The sequence below is a fragment of the Sebastes fasciatus genome, chromosome 14, assembly GCF_043250625.1.
Source record: "Sebastes fasciatus isolate fSebFas1 chromosome 14, fSebFas1.pri, whole genome shotgun sequence".
Lineage (NCBI taxonomy): Eukaryota > Metazoa > Chordata > Actinopteri > Perciformes > Sebastidae > Sebastes > Sebastes fasciatus.
In genome coordinates, this window is record NC_133808.1 from 27,992,589 (window position 1) to 28,009,056 (window position 16,468).

At 41.4% G+C, this 16,468-nt stretch overlaps 1 protein-coding gene across 1 annotated transcript; it reads right to left on the reverse strand.

Moving 5' to 3' along the window:
• Positions 1 to 27: 27 nt before the first annotated feature.
• On the reverse strand, positions 28 to 15,415 carry f5 (coagulation factor V). Its single transcript, XM_074657671.1, has 25 exons — positions 15,128 to 15,415; positions 14,028 to 14,110; positions 12,924 to 13,046; positions 12,150 to 12,362; positions 11,895 to 12,050; positions 10,621 to 10,842; positions 10,362 to 10,527; positions 9,736 to 9,916; positions 9,224 to 9,320; positions 8,924 to 9,129; positions 8,642 to 8,789; positions 8,317 to 8,529; positions 5,727 to 7,743; positions 5,468 to 5,636; positions 4,266 to 4,502; positions 3,684 to 3,900; positions 2,815 to 2,994; positions 2,529 to 2,645; positions 2,366 to 2,437; positions 2,152 to 2,237; positions 1,904 to 2,059; positions 1,667 to 1,811; positions 1,093 to 1,244; positions 727 to 909; positions 28 to 633 (listed from the first exon to the last, which is right to left on the reverse strand). The coding sequence occupies exons 1-25, from the start codon at positions 15,286 to 15,288 to the stop codon at positions 487 to 489; spliced, it is 5,847 nt and encodes a 1,948-aa protein (XP_074513772.1). The 5' UTR covers positions 15,289 to 15,415; the 3' UTR covers positions 28 to 486.
• Between the last annotated feature and the right edge of the window lie 1,053 nt (positions 15,416 to 16,468).

Here is a 16,468-nt window from a genome sequence, read left to right on the forward strand (position 1 = left end):
TACGTCACTGAGCCCGACACCGAAAGATAAGAATATTAATCATATTTATTAAAAAATAAATTATACAATCTCTACTTACATATTTACATCCATTAATAGTCATTTGTGATAGACAAAATGAAAATATATTATCTCAAAAACATGTAAAACTATTGACAAAAAGGGTTAAAGGACTCACATGTACTGCACTTACAAATGAGTTTTACAACTATTTTAACTGGGTATATATTCGGCACATAGGATGAGTTAAAAAAATGGCCTATAAGTAATAAAAGTATGTTTTCTTTTGCTTGAACACAAAGGCTGTGAGTTAGTATATTTCTGTATGTAGTATCCTCCATATATAACCGTTATGTGTGGGAGTGGATGTGCATATGTCTAGGCTTACGCTACATGATTCAGTCTGCATGTGTGTTAACTTGCATGTGCATGGTTGACTTGACCTGTCATCATTTGGTATGGATGTGTCTGTCTGTGTGTATATTATCACTCAAAGTCACAGCCCAGCAGCTCTATTCTCATGGTGATGGAGTTCATCCAGCTTCTGGGGATGATTCGGATGAAACGGGCGAAAATAGGAGGGTAGATGTAGTTCTTCACGTGTTCGTTGTTATCTGTATTTCCCAAAAAAGTCTGGATTTGGTGAGAGAGAGAGAAAGACATTGTTTAGTCTGATATAACTCCAGTCACCAGTGAACTGGTTCATGTGATTTTATCACCGCTCACCTTGGAAGAGATGCTCTCATCGTCTGTGTAGTGGCTCCAGTGCATCCCATCGTTGCCGTACTGCAGAGCGTAGGACATGACGTACTTCTCTTTCCCCAGAGACTTGGCTCCTTGCATTATGATACCTGTGATCTTTGTAATTTGGAGCAGCTCCACCTGAAGCCACTGATTCATGTCACTGTACTGTGGAGGAGAGGTTTAGATAGAGATAATAAGTTTGACAGGTTGAAGGAATTAGTGTGCTATTTAATTCACAATGCACACATTTTCAGATCACTCCGATCCTGCGTTATACAGGAACAGTGACATTCTACCTGATGCTCACTTCATTATGACCTGTCATCATGTCAGTGTTAGGATTTGTACCTTAGCCTGCCATGCATTGACGGAGCCCTGTTTGTTGAGGCGTGCGAAAGAGGATTTCCAAGCTCCAGCGTACCAGCTGGAAGCCGTGGAGCTGGCTGTGATGCTATGGTCTTCTATTACTCTGCTCTGCATCCCCAGAGGCACCGAGCAGCCTGAGGCAGGAGATCAGAAATGTCACATTTAAAGATTTGTTTGGGGGCATTTTCACATTTTATTTGACAGAGTAGAAATGGGGGAAAGAGAGAGAGGGAGAGGTGTGACATGCAACAAAGGTCTCAAGACTGGAACCCGGGACGCTGCTGTTATATGGCATGAACTGTAAACACTCGGCTACCAAGGCGCTACATACTTCTGAGACATTTTATCTGGCCCTAACAAAAACAAACTAAAAAAACTAAAACTAAACACACTCTGAAAACTAACTAAACTAAATAAAAATCGAAAAGTAAAACCTAAAATAAAATAAAAACTAATTGAAAATTCAAAGCTATTATAACCTTGACGCACACAAAAATTTCCCCACGGGGACAATAAAAGTATATCCTATCTTATCTTATTTACAGTGACGTCTTACCGTCAAGCTCACAGCCGTAGAACTCCATGCGGACAGTGGCCTTGTTGTGCCACTTGATGGGGTGCAGCCTGATGAACCGTCCAATCACAGGAGGAAAGAAGGTGTTTGTCTTTACCTCATTGGCATCCTGGTTCCCAGTGAATACCTGGTGAGAGACAGACAGAGAGAAGTAAATAAGTGATCACACACTTCTCTCTTAGTTTGTAGCTGATTGCATTGTGATCAAACTTCTCCCACCTTCCTGAAGCTCCTGCTGTCGCCCTTATAGAAGATCCACTTCCGGCGGTCGGTGCTGTAGGAGATGGTGTACTCCACCACATACTGCGAATAGAACATCTCCCTGGCTCCCTGTGTGGCCACCTGGCTTATCACAACTGGCCGCTGGAAGTCCACCTGCACAGGGGAGAGTCCAGATTGTATTCACATAGAAAGCAAGCGCACATATGTAATCAAACACGCACGCTTATAACACCTACAACACACACCTGAATCCAGCTCCTGTTCTGTTCTGTGCTCCATGCGTTGTATTTCCCCGGGTTGTTCAGTCTGGCAAGATGGGGCTCCCAGTATCCTTCAAAGATGGAAATACTGTCAAACACTGACATATTTGCTTATAACTTTACTGGAATAATTTCATTGTGATGTTAGTAGGATAACAATGCATTTGTTGTCAATACAGACAGGAGGAGGCGTGGCTACCTCTAGTGTTGATTGCTGTGATCTGGTCGTCTTTCACGCTGCTTGATTGTAAACCCAGCGAGCGGAAGCAGTCTGGGAGGAAACATAAAAGCAATATTTCAGTATTAAAACACAACACAACAGTATGTCTAAATGCTGCAGAGTTGTTTTTAGTTGTTTGTACCATTATCTAGAACCAGAAAGAGGGTCTGCATGCCCTTCTGTTGGCTGAAACCGACCTCCGTCTCCAGCTGCCACAGGCCAGGTTTGGATGGATACATCTCCAGAGTAGCAAAGCTCCCTGCAAGGACAGTTTGGTAAAGTTGAAACACACTGTCTCTGCTGCGTTGTTGACATCAAATATCACCGGTAGCTATTCTCTGCTTTACAACACCTCTGAAGTATTGTCAATCCAAATAGACTTCTATTCATAATGAAAGCACAAAAGCAGCAGATGTTATGTTGCTCACCAGGTAACAGCGGGTAGACGGCCTGTCTGTAGCTGGTGATCTTCTTGTGGATGAACGTCTGTCCGTGGAAGTGGACGCTCTGAAAGTCTTTGGGAGAACCCATGTTGATCAGGTGCCAGCACACCAGCTGGTCGGTGTACATCCTCAGGCCCTTCAGGTTGTATGTAATGCCATTGATGGCTAATGAAACAACAGACAGAAAGACATTTATCATTTCTGTTCTGTAACTGATAAATCTTGAATGCATGGAAGAAATTGCAACTCAGTCATTACTACCTACAATACCATATTTGACACACTGATATATTATTAACTGTGGATGTACATACTGTGTGTTTAAATTAGCATGTTATATCATTTTGGTTATCATATTTAAAAGATCTGGGTTGGAGGATCATTTAAAGGAGCAGTGTGTAGGATCTGGCGGTATCTAGCGGTGAGGTTGCAGATTGCAACCAGCTGAAGCCTCTCATGTGTGCCAAGCGTGTAGAAGAACTATGGTGGCCAAAAACGCAAATGGCTTAGAGTGTGTGTGAATGTGGGAAGTGAGTGGTGAAGCAAGAGAGAGAGAGAGAGTGGAAGCGACGGCAGCGAGTAACGTTTTCGACTCTGGCCCAAGCAGGAAACGTTAAGTGTTTGGTTTGTACGTTCGGCAGTGCAACATGGCAGTTTCCGTGAAGAGGACCCGCTACCTATGTAGATATAATCGGCTCATTCTAAGCTAACGGAAACACAATGATTCTTATTCTCAGGTGATTATACACTAAAGAAAACATACTTATTAATATTATATTCCATTTCTGCCAATAGATTCCTTTAAATGTTACACACGGGTCCTCAATAATAGGCTACTTGGAGGTCATACTTACAGTGGAACTTGAGGTTTTCCTTGAGGTGGGGGTCCATAGATCTCCTTCGGTTTTTCCTCTGCATCATCTCGTAGTTCTCCTCGTAGTACCAGCTCTGCGACTCATCGAAGGTCATGAAAAGCAGCGTGAACTCCCTCGTGTTTGGTATCTCTGTGGCCAGGGTGCCCTCTCGACACACCAGCAGAGGCCCAATCAGGCCAGAGTGGATATCCTTTTCCTAAAAGACAGAGCATACATTAAGTTTAATGTTATTATTAAAATGTGAACACAATCCAATGTGCTCAACCTAAACATACACATGTCACATTTAGTTTAATCTTAATTTAAAGCTCCTATATGTAGAATCTGTATGTGATTTAGCATCTTTCAAATTATTCTGATGGCATAAATTTGTCTTTGTAGAGAAATTACACAATCCAGCCTGTTCATGTTTTCATTCTGCCACTAGGGGTTGCCACGGTCACAAACTCAAATTCTACATACAGTTCCTTTAATTTGTATTTGTAAATAGCATTTCTCCAATGCCTACCATACTAAACTTATATTTAGCTAATAATTATCTACAAATTACAGATTACTTACAGGATTAACGCCTGAATAGTAGGCCCATGTCCGACAGTGAGACTCCCCTGGCATTGGCCCAACCATAGAATGGACCTTCCATATGTATGTGAAGGTGGTATTGGGTTGAACCTCGTTGTCATATTTATACCAGTACTTAGAGCCATCCTCATAGGACAGACCCTCCGTCTGCTTGGTATAGGAAACCCCTTTTGGGTGTAAGGAGTACGGACGGTGGGCTTTGTTCCTGAACACCACCTACAAGACAAAAAGACACATTATGTGGTTGGATAGGCATGGCTTTAAAGGAATAGTTAGACATTTTGGAAAATAGGCATATTTATTTTTGTGTTGAGAGTTAGATGAAAAGATCAATACAACTCTCATGTCTGGGGGGGGGGGATGTGAAGCTACAGCCAGAAGCCAGTTAGCTTAGTTAAGCACAAAGACTGTAACCAAGTGGGCTACCTCCAGGTCTGAAAAGTGAAGCCAATGTTGAAGTGCCTTAAACTTGCATTCTCTCTAACAGCCAGCAGGGGGCGACTCCTCTGGTTGCAAAAAGAAGTCTGATTGTATAGAAGTCTATGAGAAAATGAGCCTACTTCTCACTTGATTTATTACCTCAGTAAACATTGTAAACATGAGTATATGGTCTCAATCGCTAGTTTCAAGTCTTCTTCAATACAGCATGATGTTCATTTAGTGAATTATGGTCCCACTTAGCGTCAACTAGACCATAAAGCAGGGGATGCTTTAGGGCACCTGTGATTGACAGGTCGCTACCACGCCATTGTTCGTGTTTTCGTCTTACAACTTAAACCCTTTCACAGTGCGTTTTCAGTTCATGAAAATTAATTATAACCTTTTTGGTCGCCTAAAAATTTCTTATTTAGCGTTCGGTTGTACTTAGCTCTACCTACGTCATTCTGGTTGCAAAGAACCAAGATGGCGATGGCCAAAATGCCGAACTTGAGGCTTCAAAATGGCAGTCCACAAACCAACGGATGACGTCACGGTGAATACGTCCACTTCTTATATACAGTCTATTGATTTAACAAGTTAATTAGAGAGCTTTAGAGATGGCAGATGGATTGTTACCTTTGGAGAGAGAATGACTTGCCGTTTTCAGTCTTTGTACTAAGCTAAGCTAACTAGCTGTTGGGTATAAAATTAGAAAATGTGAGATCCCAGAAGAGTTATACAGATTATGCTGCCAGTCTTACCATGATGCTTTGTCCGACCTCCGCCTTGATGACCGGTCCCAGGATGCCCAGATGCTCATCCATCTCTCCACGGATGTCCGGCGTGCTGAAGCTGCTGTCCAAGTAAGCTCGGAAAACCACCTTGGTGAACTTTGTTTGTCTGCTGTCTTGTTGCGAATTGTCTTGCCTTCTGTGGTGACAACAGGACCTTATTTCAGCTTCATTCCTGCTTTAGTCATATCTTTTCAAATGTCATATGAGCTTTTCTTACTGAACTTACCTCTGTCCGTAGCCAGCGTAGTCCCACTCAACCTCCTCTGCAGCGATGAAGTAAGTCTTCACATTTGGGCCTGAGAATTTCAAGTAGTATTTGGTGGTGTCATCCAGGTTGAGATTCTTGATGTCCTCATGACCGCTGTAAGGGTCTATGTAGGTCACATACTCATATTCATCTGCGTTCACATTTTCCCCCTCCAGCTGTAGATGATCTGGATCGTCCCCGGGAACATACAGCTCGTAGTCGCTGAAATCGGGCCGGGGCACGCCGATGACCACGGGCTCGTTAATGAGCTGCTTCTCATCAGAGACAGGTTGTGGAGGAATGGGTCGTGACCCACGCGGGGTTACACCTGGATTGAATCCACGAGGGGAGAATGGTAAGCCAATCCTGGCTTGAGCCTTGTACTCCTTCCTCCTCTTTGTTTTCATGCCTTGGCCCTTCTGGGGCCACTGTCGCATGTTCACCTTCTTGGTCTTCTTTTTTGGAATTGGCGTCGTTTTAGGGGTTTCTTTCCCGAAATATTTCATCATGTAGTCGGGAATCTCCACAAGTTCCGTTTGGTGAGTTCCCTCATAAGTCCAGTTGTGGCCCACCGTTTTGACGGAGGTGGTTTTAATCACCTCTGTTTTGTTTTCTGTGAGGTAGATGAGCACTTCTTCCATGCTCTCAGAATCGCTTACTGTATAACTGGAGAGGAACGGGGTCTCATTGGAGAAACGTTCTGCAGAAGATGTGCGGTTCAACTCATCAAGAAGAGCTGTGACATTCTCCCTACTCTCTAAAATAATCTCCTCTGATGAATTTGATCTGGATATATTCACTGTGACATTCTGTGAGGGCCCAGTTTCGAGCAAAACGTTTGTTACATTTTCAATGCTGGAATTGGCTGGAATAGTCACATTTTCAGAGGAATTAATTTTAAGTGCATGCTCCGGCTTTGCTGTGGTAATCAGGGAGTCATTGTCACTGGTTTTGTTCTCCACCCCCAACTCTAAGATGGTCAAGTTGCTTCTGTCTACGCTGCTAATGTTAAACTCTCCAACATCAGCCGTTAGAATAGACGATGAACGGTTTGTTCCATCTGCAGACACGTTAGCCGCTGTGCTATTCACATCATCCTTGGTTGCGTTGCCCTCTGGCGTACTCTGATTGTTGGTGCTGGTATTGGATAGCGGCACAGAGTAAGAAAACACGTCCCCTCTGGTGAGTCTCTCCTCGGAGTCCTCCTCCAAGATCACATCCTCAGAAGTCTGGTTATCACCAGTCAGGGTTGCATTCATTCTTTCAGTGTCCAAGATGGAGCTTGAATTTAAAGTTACAGTAAGATTGGCAGTTTCTTGTAGTGTTACCGTAAAATTGGTAATCTCTGCAACAACACTGCTATTTGTAGTTATGCTGTCATTCTTGAGTAATATATCTGGGCTATAAAAAGTGGTTATGTTCTCTGTTTTATTCACAGAAGAATTGCCAAAAGTTGATGGCGTACTACTGTTGTGCATATGTGTTGTATTCTCACTGATGCTTTGGTTCAGCAAATTAACTGCTGTAAGGTTTAATCCATCTGTCTCATTCCAGTTTGAAAATAATGTCACATTTAGTGCATTTGGCTCTGAAATAGAGGTCACACTTATATCACTTTTCTCCTTGAAGTTAAAGTTGATATCCATATCTCCGTCAACATCAATAATATCATAGTCGAGGAAAGAGAGGTCCAGCTCCTCCACATCTGTGTCAATAGTTTGGTTCTTCTTAGACCTGAGACCTAATTCGTCTGCAAACATTTCCGTGTAAATGTCTGGCTCCTTGGGCGTTTCTTTTGCAGGTTTTGGCTTCTCTTCTTTCTTCTTGATCTCAGCCAAGCTCATAGGGTTCCACTCGGTAAATTCTTTGTTCACCGTTGGATCGTCGTAGTCGTTGTACTCATACATGCGGTCGCGATAGCACTCGACATCCTGGAACTTAACACGCATTCCTTTGGTTGTCTCATGGGAATTCAGGGAAGCGAGGAGCCAGACACCTGGTTCAAGAGAGACACAAAAAAATCATCCATGAAACACTAAGCAGCTGTCTCTTTTCATGTGCAGTTTTCAAGTTTCGGATGGTGGCACAATGGTCTCTATGGACTTACACATAGTCCTACATATATGTACGAATATATATATATATATTTTATTTTAAAGCTACTACAAGGAACTTTTATTTTGTGTTGATTCTGGCGGTCCCTGTGGACAAAAGCGGTAGTGTTTCCGAGAACCAGAGTCCCTTTAGAAAACCTCTAATTTTACTGCAGCAGGGTCTGACAGTCTGTCCCAGTCAGTCCTGGTTCTGGTTCTCCAGTTGGAGTCTGAGCTAAGGGAGTTTAGTCTGATTTCAAGTGGAATCGGACCAGATTCAGGCATTCAGAATAACTAAATAGAAATAGCCAATATTCTCGCTGATCATCTCGTTTGCTTGCGTAGGTGAAATTGACACTGGTTCATCACCAGTAAAAAGTTCCTTGTAGTAAATTTAAAAGTATCCCTGCAGATGAAATATTTGGGTACACAATACATAATTTGACTAAAAAAAGGCACCGTAAGCCCTGACTGACCAATGTTGTCCATGTTCATCGTGATGGTCTCTCCAGTCATAGGGTAGAGGCTGAGGATGTCCTCTGTCCGCCCAGTCACCTCAAATGGATGGCCGTAGAAAGTAGCCGTCTGGATGTAGTCCTGTGCTCCAATGCTGGACACGTGCCATGTTGCAATCTCACCGTTGCAGAAGCCCAAGAGCGGGCCACTCTCAAACACATAGCCATTAATTGCTGTGAGGAAATTTACATGACAGGCAACACAGTTAGATATATGAAGAAATAATGGAGTGAATATTATCAGATCTTTCAGGATGAGCTTCAATCCGATTATGGATAAACTTACTGTGCATGACATTGGACTTATAAAAGTCCGGGTCTGCCTTGTTGACTTTGGATTGATCGCAGTATTGGCGAATGTTTTCATCCACATACCAACTCTTGTTCTCATCGAATACAGCCAACATAGCATGCTGCTCCTTGTCTGCCTTCAGCTACAAACCAAACACATAGTTTTGATTGTTACATACTACTGTGAACATTTGTTAGACTAATATCAATAGACCAACCGATTGACAGACAGACCAACATTGCCATCTCTTGAGCCATGCCGCTAGCATCTTTTTACCTGCACACCCCTGATATTGAGGGACCGACTCTTGCAGATGAGGATTTGTCCAATCAGTCCCGAGGCGATGTCGCGCGGTGTGTCCACTGCGCTGTGGTACAGTCGTGTCAGACATCGAGAGTCTGCGTCGAAAGGCTCGTCCTCGTCGACCACTTTCCATATGTAGGTGTGTGTCTCACCTGGTTGAACGCCGTGAGAGTGGTTGCCTGGCAAACACATCGAGATATCAATTTAATTGTAATCTTTTTATAAAATGATACCAGTGTATTAAGTGTTTTAGTGTGAGGAGAGATTTAGTACCTCCTGCTGGGTAGTTGACTCCTTCATCTGACTTCTCTATCGTCAGTCCATGTGGGTAGATGCTGTAGGGCCTGGAGGCCATGTTCTTAAAGACAATCTGTAAAAGGACAGGAGGATGTGTGAGGACACGCCGTCTGTAGACACTAGACAATGATAAATAAATGCCTGATAAGCTGAGTATTCGAATGACACATGATTCGTGAGTTGGCTTTGCACTCACAGTCACTGATTTGAAATACCACTTACTATTAAAGTGCTGACTTTCAGCTTTAATTTGATAGTGTTTATATCCACAGCTGATGAACTGTGTAGAAACTGCAGCCGTTTTTAATCTAAAAGATTTTCAAGGTCATGGCTGAATATTTAGATGATTTCCAGAATGTGGATGAGATCTTTGAATTCGATGATATTGTATTTTTTTGGTGTTCTGTAATGTAGTGTGTTATGAGTGGCACTTTGTGTTATAATTTTGCTGATAAGGTGCTATAAAATTCGATTTGAATTGATCTCACCTTGATGACATCTCTGATTTGCGCTTTGATCACCGGGCCCAAGATGCCAAGCTCATTTTTCCTTTGCTTGGACTCTAACTTCTCGGTGAATGACTCATTTTTGTACAGCGTGTACACGGCCTTCTTGTACTTCCCACCGATGCGTGTCGAGGACTGTCTCAGGTACTGGAACTTAAAGTCCCTATACAAAAAAAAGATAAGAGGTTTCATTTAATTTTGACACATTGATATAACTTCCATAAAATAGTGAGACCGTTTAAAACGCTGTAATTCAAGCTGTGTGACACTGGTGTTTTTAATCGGTGCAAAACTGTTCTTCTAGTTCAAATCGGGCTTAAAGAGTTTAGAGATTGCAGCAGAGTGAAAGACGGAAAATAACTCCTAATATGTTTAGCCTAAAGCAGGTTTAGTGGGAAGAGACACTCTAATCAGCAGCACTATATTCTCCCTTTTGACAATAAACAGAACAATTGTATATTAGGTCATTTAAATGCAATAGTGATTCATTAAAATACCACAGTAGCACCTTAAACACAAAGGATATACTTTGCTACAGAGGGATGTCTGATTAGTTTGCATGTGCACTTTTAAAAATGCCATAAAATGTATCTGTAAATGCTTCTTACTCGTCAACGTGTTCTGGCATATTCGGTGCATAGTCCCAGACAACCTCCTCAGCAGCTATGTAGTATATCCACTCCCTGCTGTATCGTTTCTGTTCAGTGGTCATCCGTCGCAGGGGCGCTTTGAAGCCGTCACACTTTTTCACATCCACGAAACCATGCATGCCAGCTGCAAACAATGCAGAAACACATTTATTCCTTGTAAATATATTTCATGGTGGATGATGGATCTATTCATCTCATGAGTAGAGGAAACACGTACCCTCCATGTGCTTGATGGTGTGAGAGGAGAGCAGCCAGCGGCCTGTGTGGAGCGCCACCATGCTGGCGGTGGCAGTGGAGCCGCTGATCAGGCCCACTGATGACACTTTATGGCCGTTCTGCTGCAGCACCTGCCCGTTCATGTGCACTGAGAACACCTCGGGCTCTGAGCTCATACCCAGCAGGTGCAGGCTCACAGAGGCATAGGCACACATACTGACGTCTGCACAGAAAAGAGGAAACTGTTGGTCACGTTGTGTGTATTTATCGTTGAAATCCTTTGCTGGACATCCTGTACACCACATACCGTACACAGTGACCTGTGCCACTCACCATGAGTCTGTACATATAAACAGTGCTGGAGGAAGTATTCAGTAGTAGCCACAACGGTAAAATAATACATCACTATTAAAGCTCCTGTGTTCCAAATTAGAAATAAGGAAGTATTAAATTAATATTAAACTATAATTAAACAATTTCTTCTCACTTATTATTGACTAAACCAGTGGTTCTTAACCTTTTCAAGTCGCGACATAAACAGATGTTTACGCCGCCTGACATAAACATCTGTTTCTACGCGCCTCCCGCTGCTGATTTTGAGCGATTATTGTGAATGTTCTGAATAATAAATGTAATTACATAATGCTTTGTTTGTTATAACAGCTTGGTTTTAAAAGCTAGCATCTCGGCGTTGTCCAATGTGCTCCAGGTTCTGTGGAGTTTCGATGCGTTTCGAAACCGTCAGATAATCACTTGCACGCACAACTTTTAGAAACACACTCAATATAATCTATTCCAAGGCAAATTATATCACTGGTTCAGGCGATGTAATGAAAAAAGCATTCCCCAGTCTAGTTATTAGACCTCGTCTGGCGACCCTCAGAAATTATCTTGCGATCCCCTTGGGGGTTCCAACCCCCAGGTTGAGAACCACTGGACTAATCTATTAATAAAAAAAATAATCAAGAGATTAATTAACAATGAAAAAATATGCGTGTTCCTGCCCTATACATATCAAACAAAAAAATACTGTCTGGGGTTTAAGTCATCACTGTCAGTTTAACCCATGATAGCGTGAAGCATCAGTTTTGTTGTTATGGATACTGACAGTTAATTACACACTGGTCTGTCTATTAACCAGAACTCAGTCTGAGGTGTCCTGATGTGTCATCTGCGTATCATGTTTTTAAAAAAAAATCTCCAAGGATACCTGAACAACTGACTGACTGGCTCACTCTCTAACTCAATGAGTGCTAAATGACTGGACAGACTAACCAGGTAGAGATCCCATCGCGTATCCGTTGATGGTGTATTTCACATTGTTGCCGTAGCTGTATGGTTTGTACTTGCTCTCTCTCTCATCAAACACCCCGAAGAGGAACACATACTCCTGGTGGACGGCTTTCTGTTTCCCCGACTCATCCAGACTGCCTGAGAGAGAGAAAGAATAGGAGAGAGAGATTATGTACTGTAGGTGCAGTGGAAACTGATATTTTGTTACTTGAAACACAGCCTCGTTTTGCTGCTTACCAGGCTTGCAGATGAGTAAAGCACCAATGAGGCCTGAGTTGTAGTCCTGCACAACATTTTTGTGGGAGATGTAGGTGTAGGTGAGACAGGTGGGGTCATGTTGCTGTGGAGCAACCTGTGACGTCACCTCCCAGTAGTAAACGTGTTCTCTGTTCGGCTGCACTATGTCATCCTCTTTCTCTTTCTGTGATGTGTTGTCAAAGTAGTGGGCTCCTGCAAAAACAAACGGAGCATTCAGTTTGAATAAGAGCAAAAAAAGGTCTAATAATTAATTAAATACCATTGCCGAGCAGAGGTCTGAGGGGATTATTGACTTTTCTAATAAAATTTGTGACTCAAGTCCCCAAAAAAAGACTAAATGAAGAGTTTCCTGCAAGCTTTTGTTTAATTTTGAATTCTTCTGCACTTTGACTTTTGCATTAAGAGCAAATTAAGGAGCGCTTATTGTTAATTTCCTTCATCCACAATAGCAGAAATGTCCTGTTATTCCTCTCTGCTGGACACAGACAGTGATTTCCTAAGGCTTAGCGATGAGTCCTGTTGGACTTCAGTACCGTCTACTTTGATAATCTGCCTGTCCTGGTTAATATTTTAGAAAAAGACAAACAAGGTTGTTTGTTGTGTTGGCCAATCTTGTGTAATTATTGGAATGAGTAACATCATGAGCGCCCACAATGACCCTAACAGACAGACGTGCGTTGCAGAGTGTTACTGCTGTCTTTGGGTTCGACACAGCTGTCGGACTCATGTGCAGCTGGGTTAACAGACACCCACCCTCTGACTGTTTCCCGTAAGCGACACCGTGTGGGTGGATGCTGTGCGGTCCGGTGGCCATGTTTCTGAAAGTGACCACAATCGTCTCGCCCTGCTCCGCCCTCAGTGTGGGTCCGAGGAGACCTGCAGAGGAAAGACACACTCAAGTTTATTTGGAATCGTGCAAGTTTTTGTACATCATCATGACGTAAACGTGATGTAAAGTCATACTGAATCATCAACGACAAATGTAATTTCACCATCTGCCCATATACTGTAATGTTCTCTTACTTACCTGATGCTTTCCTAGAAAGGAATTAATATGTAACTGTTATTTCTAAGGAACATTCCTGGAGAGCAAAATGTACTCATTATAAGGAAAATGGAGAAAGTATTCAATTGGTGAAAGTACCAGCTGATTTATAACGTTTGTAATGATAGAAGGAAGTGAAACTGTGACACAGAGTCGGACGTTTTTCTGAACAATCTAGGAAATTCATCTGAAATTGCAAGCTGCTTATTTACGTCACTAACTGCGCTGTGCGACATACTTGCGACACATTAACGGAAAAACTAAATACAGGCTTGTTGTAATATCAGCTTAAGTTTGAAGAACATTTTAGTCTTTCAACTGGAAGGATGAACAACATTCATCCTAAGGATATTCTCTTATTTGTTGTTTTAATTATGGTGGTGGAGCCTGACAAGTCTCTACAAAATCTCCCATACTGTAGGTGTTCATTTGGGTTGAGATCTATGAAGACCATGCTCAACACACTATTCAGTGAAGCCTGTATTGAAGCATCTGCATTTGTTTTGTTTCTACACTCATTTGTTTGCCCTTTAGTTTCTCCCCCCTCTGTATAATCTGTATATAATGACTATTATTTTGTTTTATTTCTACTAACAAACTGAAATAAATGTACCAGTTGAACACATTTTAATTCCCCCACTAATTACTACCAAAGGACATGTTGAGAAATAACAATTATGTACTGTACATATCAATTCCTTTCTGGGAAAATGATTAGGAAATAAAAGTGAATATCTGAGTGGAAAGGGAATTTATAGAGACAGGAGAAGCCAGACAGACGATGTGTTCATTCATGGAAACCCAAAGTTTACCTAGCCATGAGGGATGAGTCTTCGCCTGTCTGAAGTCTTCGTCATATTCCCGAAAGACCACTTTCTTATAGGTGGGACCGACCCTAAGGAACGAAGGAAAAACACAAAGTATGAATCAGCACATGAGGGAGACACATGTCGTACCAGATGGATGTCGACCAGACCTAACGTGCAATAATTCAAATGTGAATTAACACTACATTTATACTGTACATGTCAAGAAATATTCTTATATGTTTATTTCTAAATTTTGTTAATACAACTCTGACAATCCACTGCACAAACATGTTTGGACTGATAGATATCCCACCCATGACAATACCCAGAGGGCACACAACTAAAAGGAAAACAAGTGTACAAAAAAAAAAAAAAAATACACACAAATATACAAATAAAATAAAATAGTCATAGTTAAAAGAAAATAAACATATAATTAAATAATGATAAATTGTTAGGGGTGTAGGGACAGTACACCCTATCATCTAGGGCACTAACATGCATAAAACAAGCACAGGAGTTAAATATAATTCTTATTTATTCTATTCTTGCATTTATATTTAACACACTTTTTAGCATTTATTTATTTGTATTTACTTATTTACACTGGTTATATATTGTATGTGTTTGATGCACATATTTTTACATATTTGTTATTATTCTTATTTTATTATTTATTTACATTACTCTACATATATTGCGTTATATATTGTAGCATTGTGTACATAATTTCCTTTATTCCTATTTTTCTTATATTTCTTTACTCTTATATATCAGAGCAACTGTAACGTCCTAATTTCCCCCCTCGGGGATCAATAAGGTATTTCTGATTCTGATGTTTGTGATCCAGAGTGTCTCTAAATGTGTGTGTTTCAGAGTAAAGCTAATACTATGATAGGTTGAAGAACAAGGCTGCCAAAGAAATTAAACAACTGTTTTTACACGTTACAAACAACTTCAATAACAGAAGTCAGATAAGTTTACAAAATTAAAATAATATTAATAATAAGACAAAAATACAATATAAAATAATGGAATTAGATAATAATTAAAATAAAGTCTTCAACACCTGTTGCATGTCTAATTATTGTTATTCATCCTACCTGTGTGTGTCATTTCCAGAGTAGTTCCAGTCGATCTCAACAGCAGCAATGTAATAGTGTCTCTCCTTGGGTTGCTGCTGGTCTGCTTTGACATGGAGGACAGTCAGAAGAACCAGGACAGGCAGGAGACAGCGAGCTCCAGCCCAGGCACAGAGCCTCATCTCTGTGATCGATCCTCCAGGTGAAACCGGTCTACTCTACAAGTGAAGAAGCTGTGATCTGACAGAGAGGTCTGCTCGGTGCTTTATCTGTCACTGACACACAAACACACACACACACGTTTAAATATCATGTCCCGGGGCAATGAACTGTGTCTGCATAGTTTTTTTCTTCTTGTAATTGAAACCTGATGTGCTTTGCTGTGAGTCATCCCTGAGGGGTGTGCTTATTCCCATCATCTCTGAAAAAACAGTGTTGTAAATTACACTGACAATTTCTCTAACCTCAGAATGTCCCAGGAAAATGATCCTGTAAAAACCACGCCATAACTCAAAAGAAAACATAACTGTGTGTGATAGGAGGACGCAACCCATCCCAAACTTTGACAAATTCTTAGATGTAATGTAAACATCTCAGTTTACGTCATTTCATCATGAGCACCTATCAAACCAGGGCCGGCTTAAGACATAGGCCATATAGGCGGTCGCCTATGGGCGCCACTTTCTGGGGGGCGCAGGTCGCCTTAAAAAAAATAATAATTACATTTTTTTATTTTTTATTTAAATAAATAATAATAATATTTTTTAAAAATGCTGGTGGGTCCTCTGCATTGAGGTGACAAATAAATAAATGAATAAATAAATAAATAAAGACTTTTCACCCATGTAACTCTCTTTCTCACACTTTTTCATCTGCCCGGCCGCACTTATTCGTTAGATTGTAGGGAAACTGACTAAACACTTTTAAGCCAACAATATCAGGGACCAATTGTTTATTTATATCTTATTACATGCCGTTGTTGAATACTCGATTCTGATTGGTTAATCACGGCGTTCTGCGGTCTGTTATGTCTTTATAGCAGACCGTTGCTATGTATAGCAGACCGTTGCTATGTATAGCAGACCGCAGCTTTGATGTTGGACTCTGGCGGACCGTTTTGTGTCAAATTATTGATTTCTTAAGTAAGTAGCCGTGTAATAAGTGGGATAATGTACAGCTAGCGGGTCATTGTTGTGAAAGAAACCCCTTCAGGGCTCCGCGTCGGGGTGCGGCATTGCCCTGTTGGGCTTTCTTTCACAACAATGACCGGCTAGCTGTACATTATCCCTTACATGATAAATACAGTTATTTATGAAAATAAAAATGTTAATTTTGTCTGATGTGTGTTGCGGTTTACGGGGC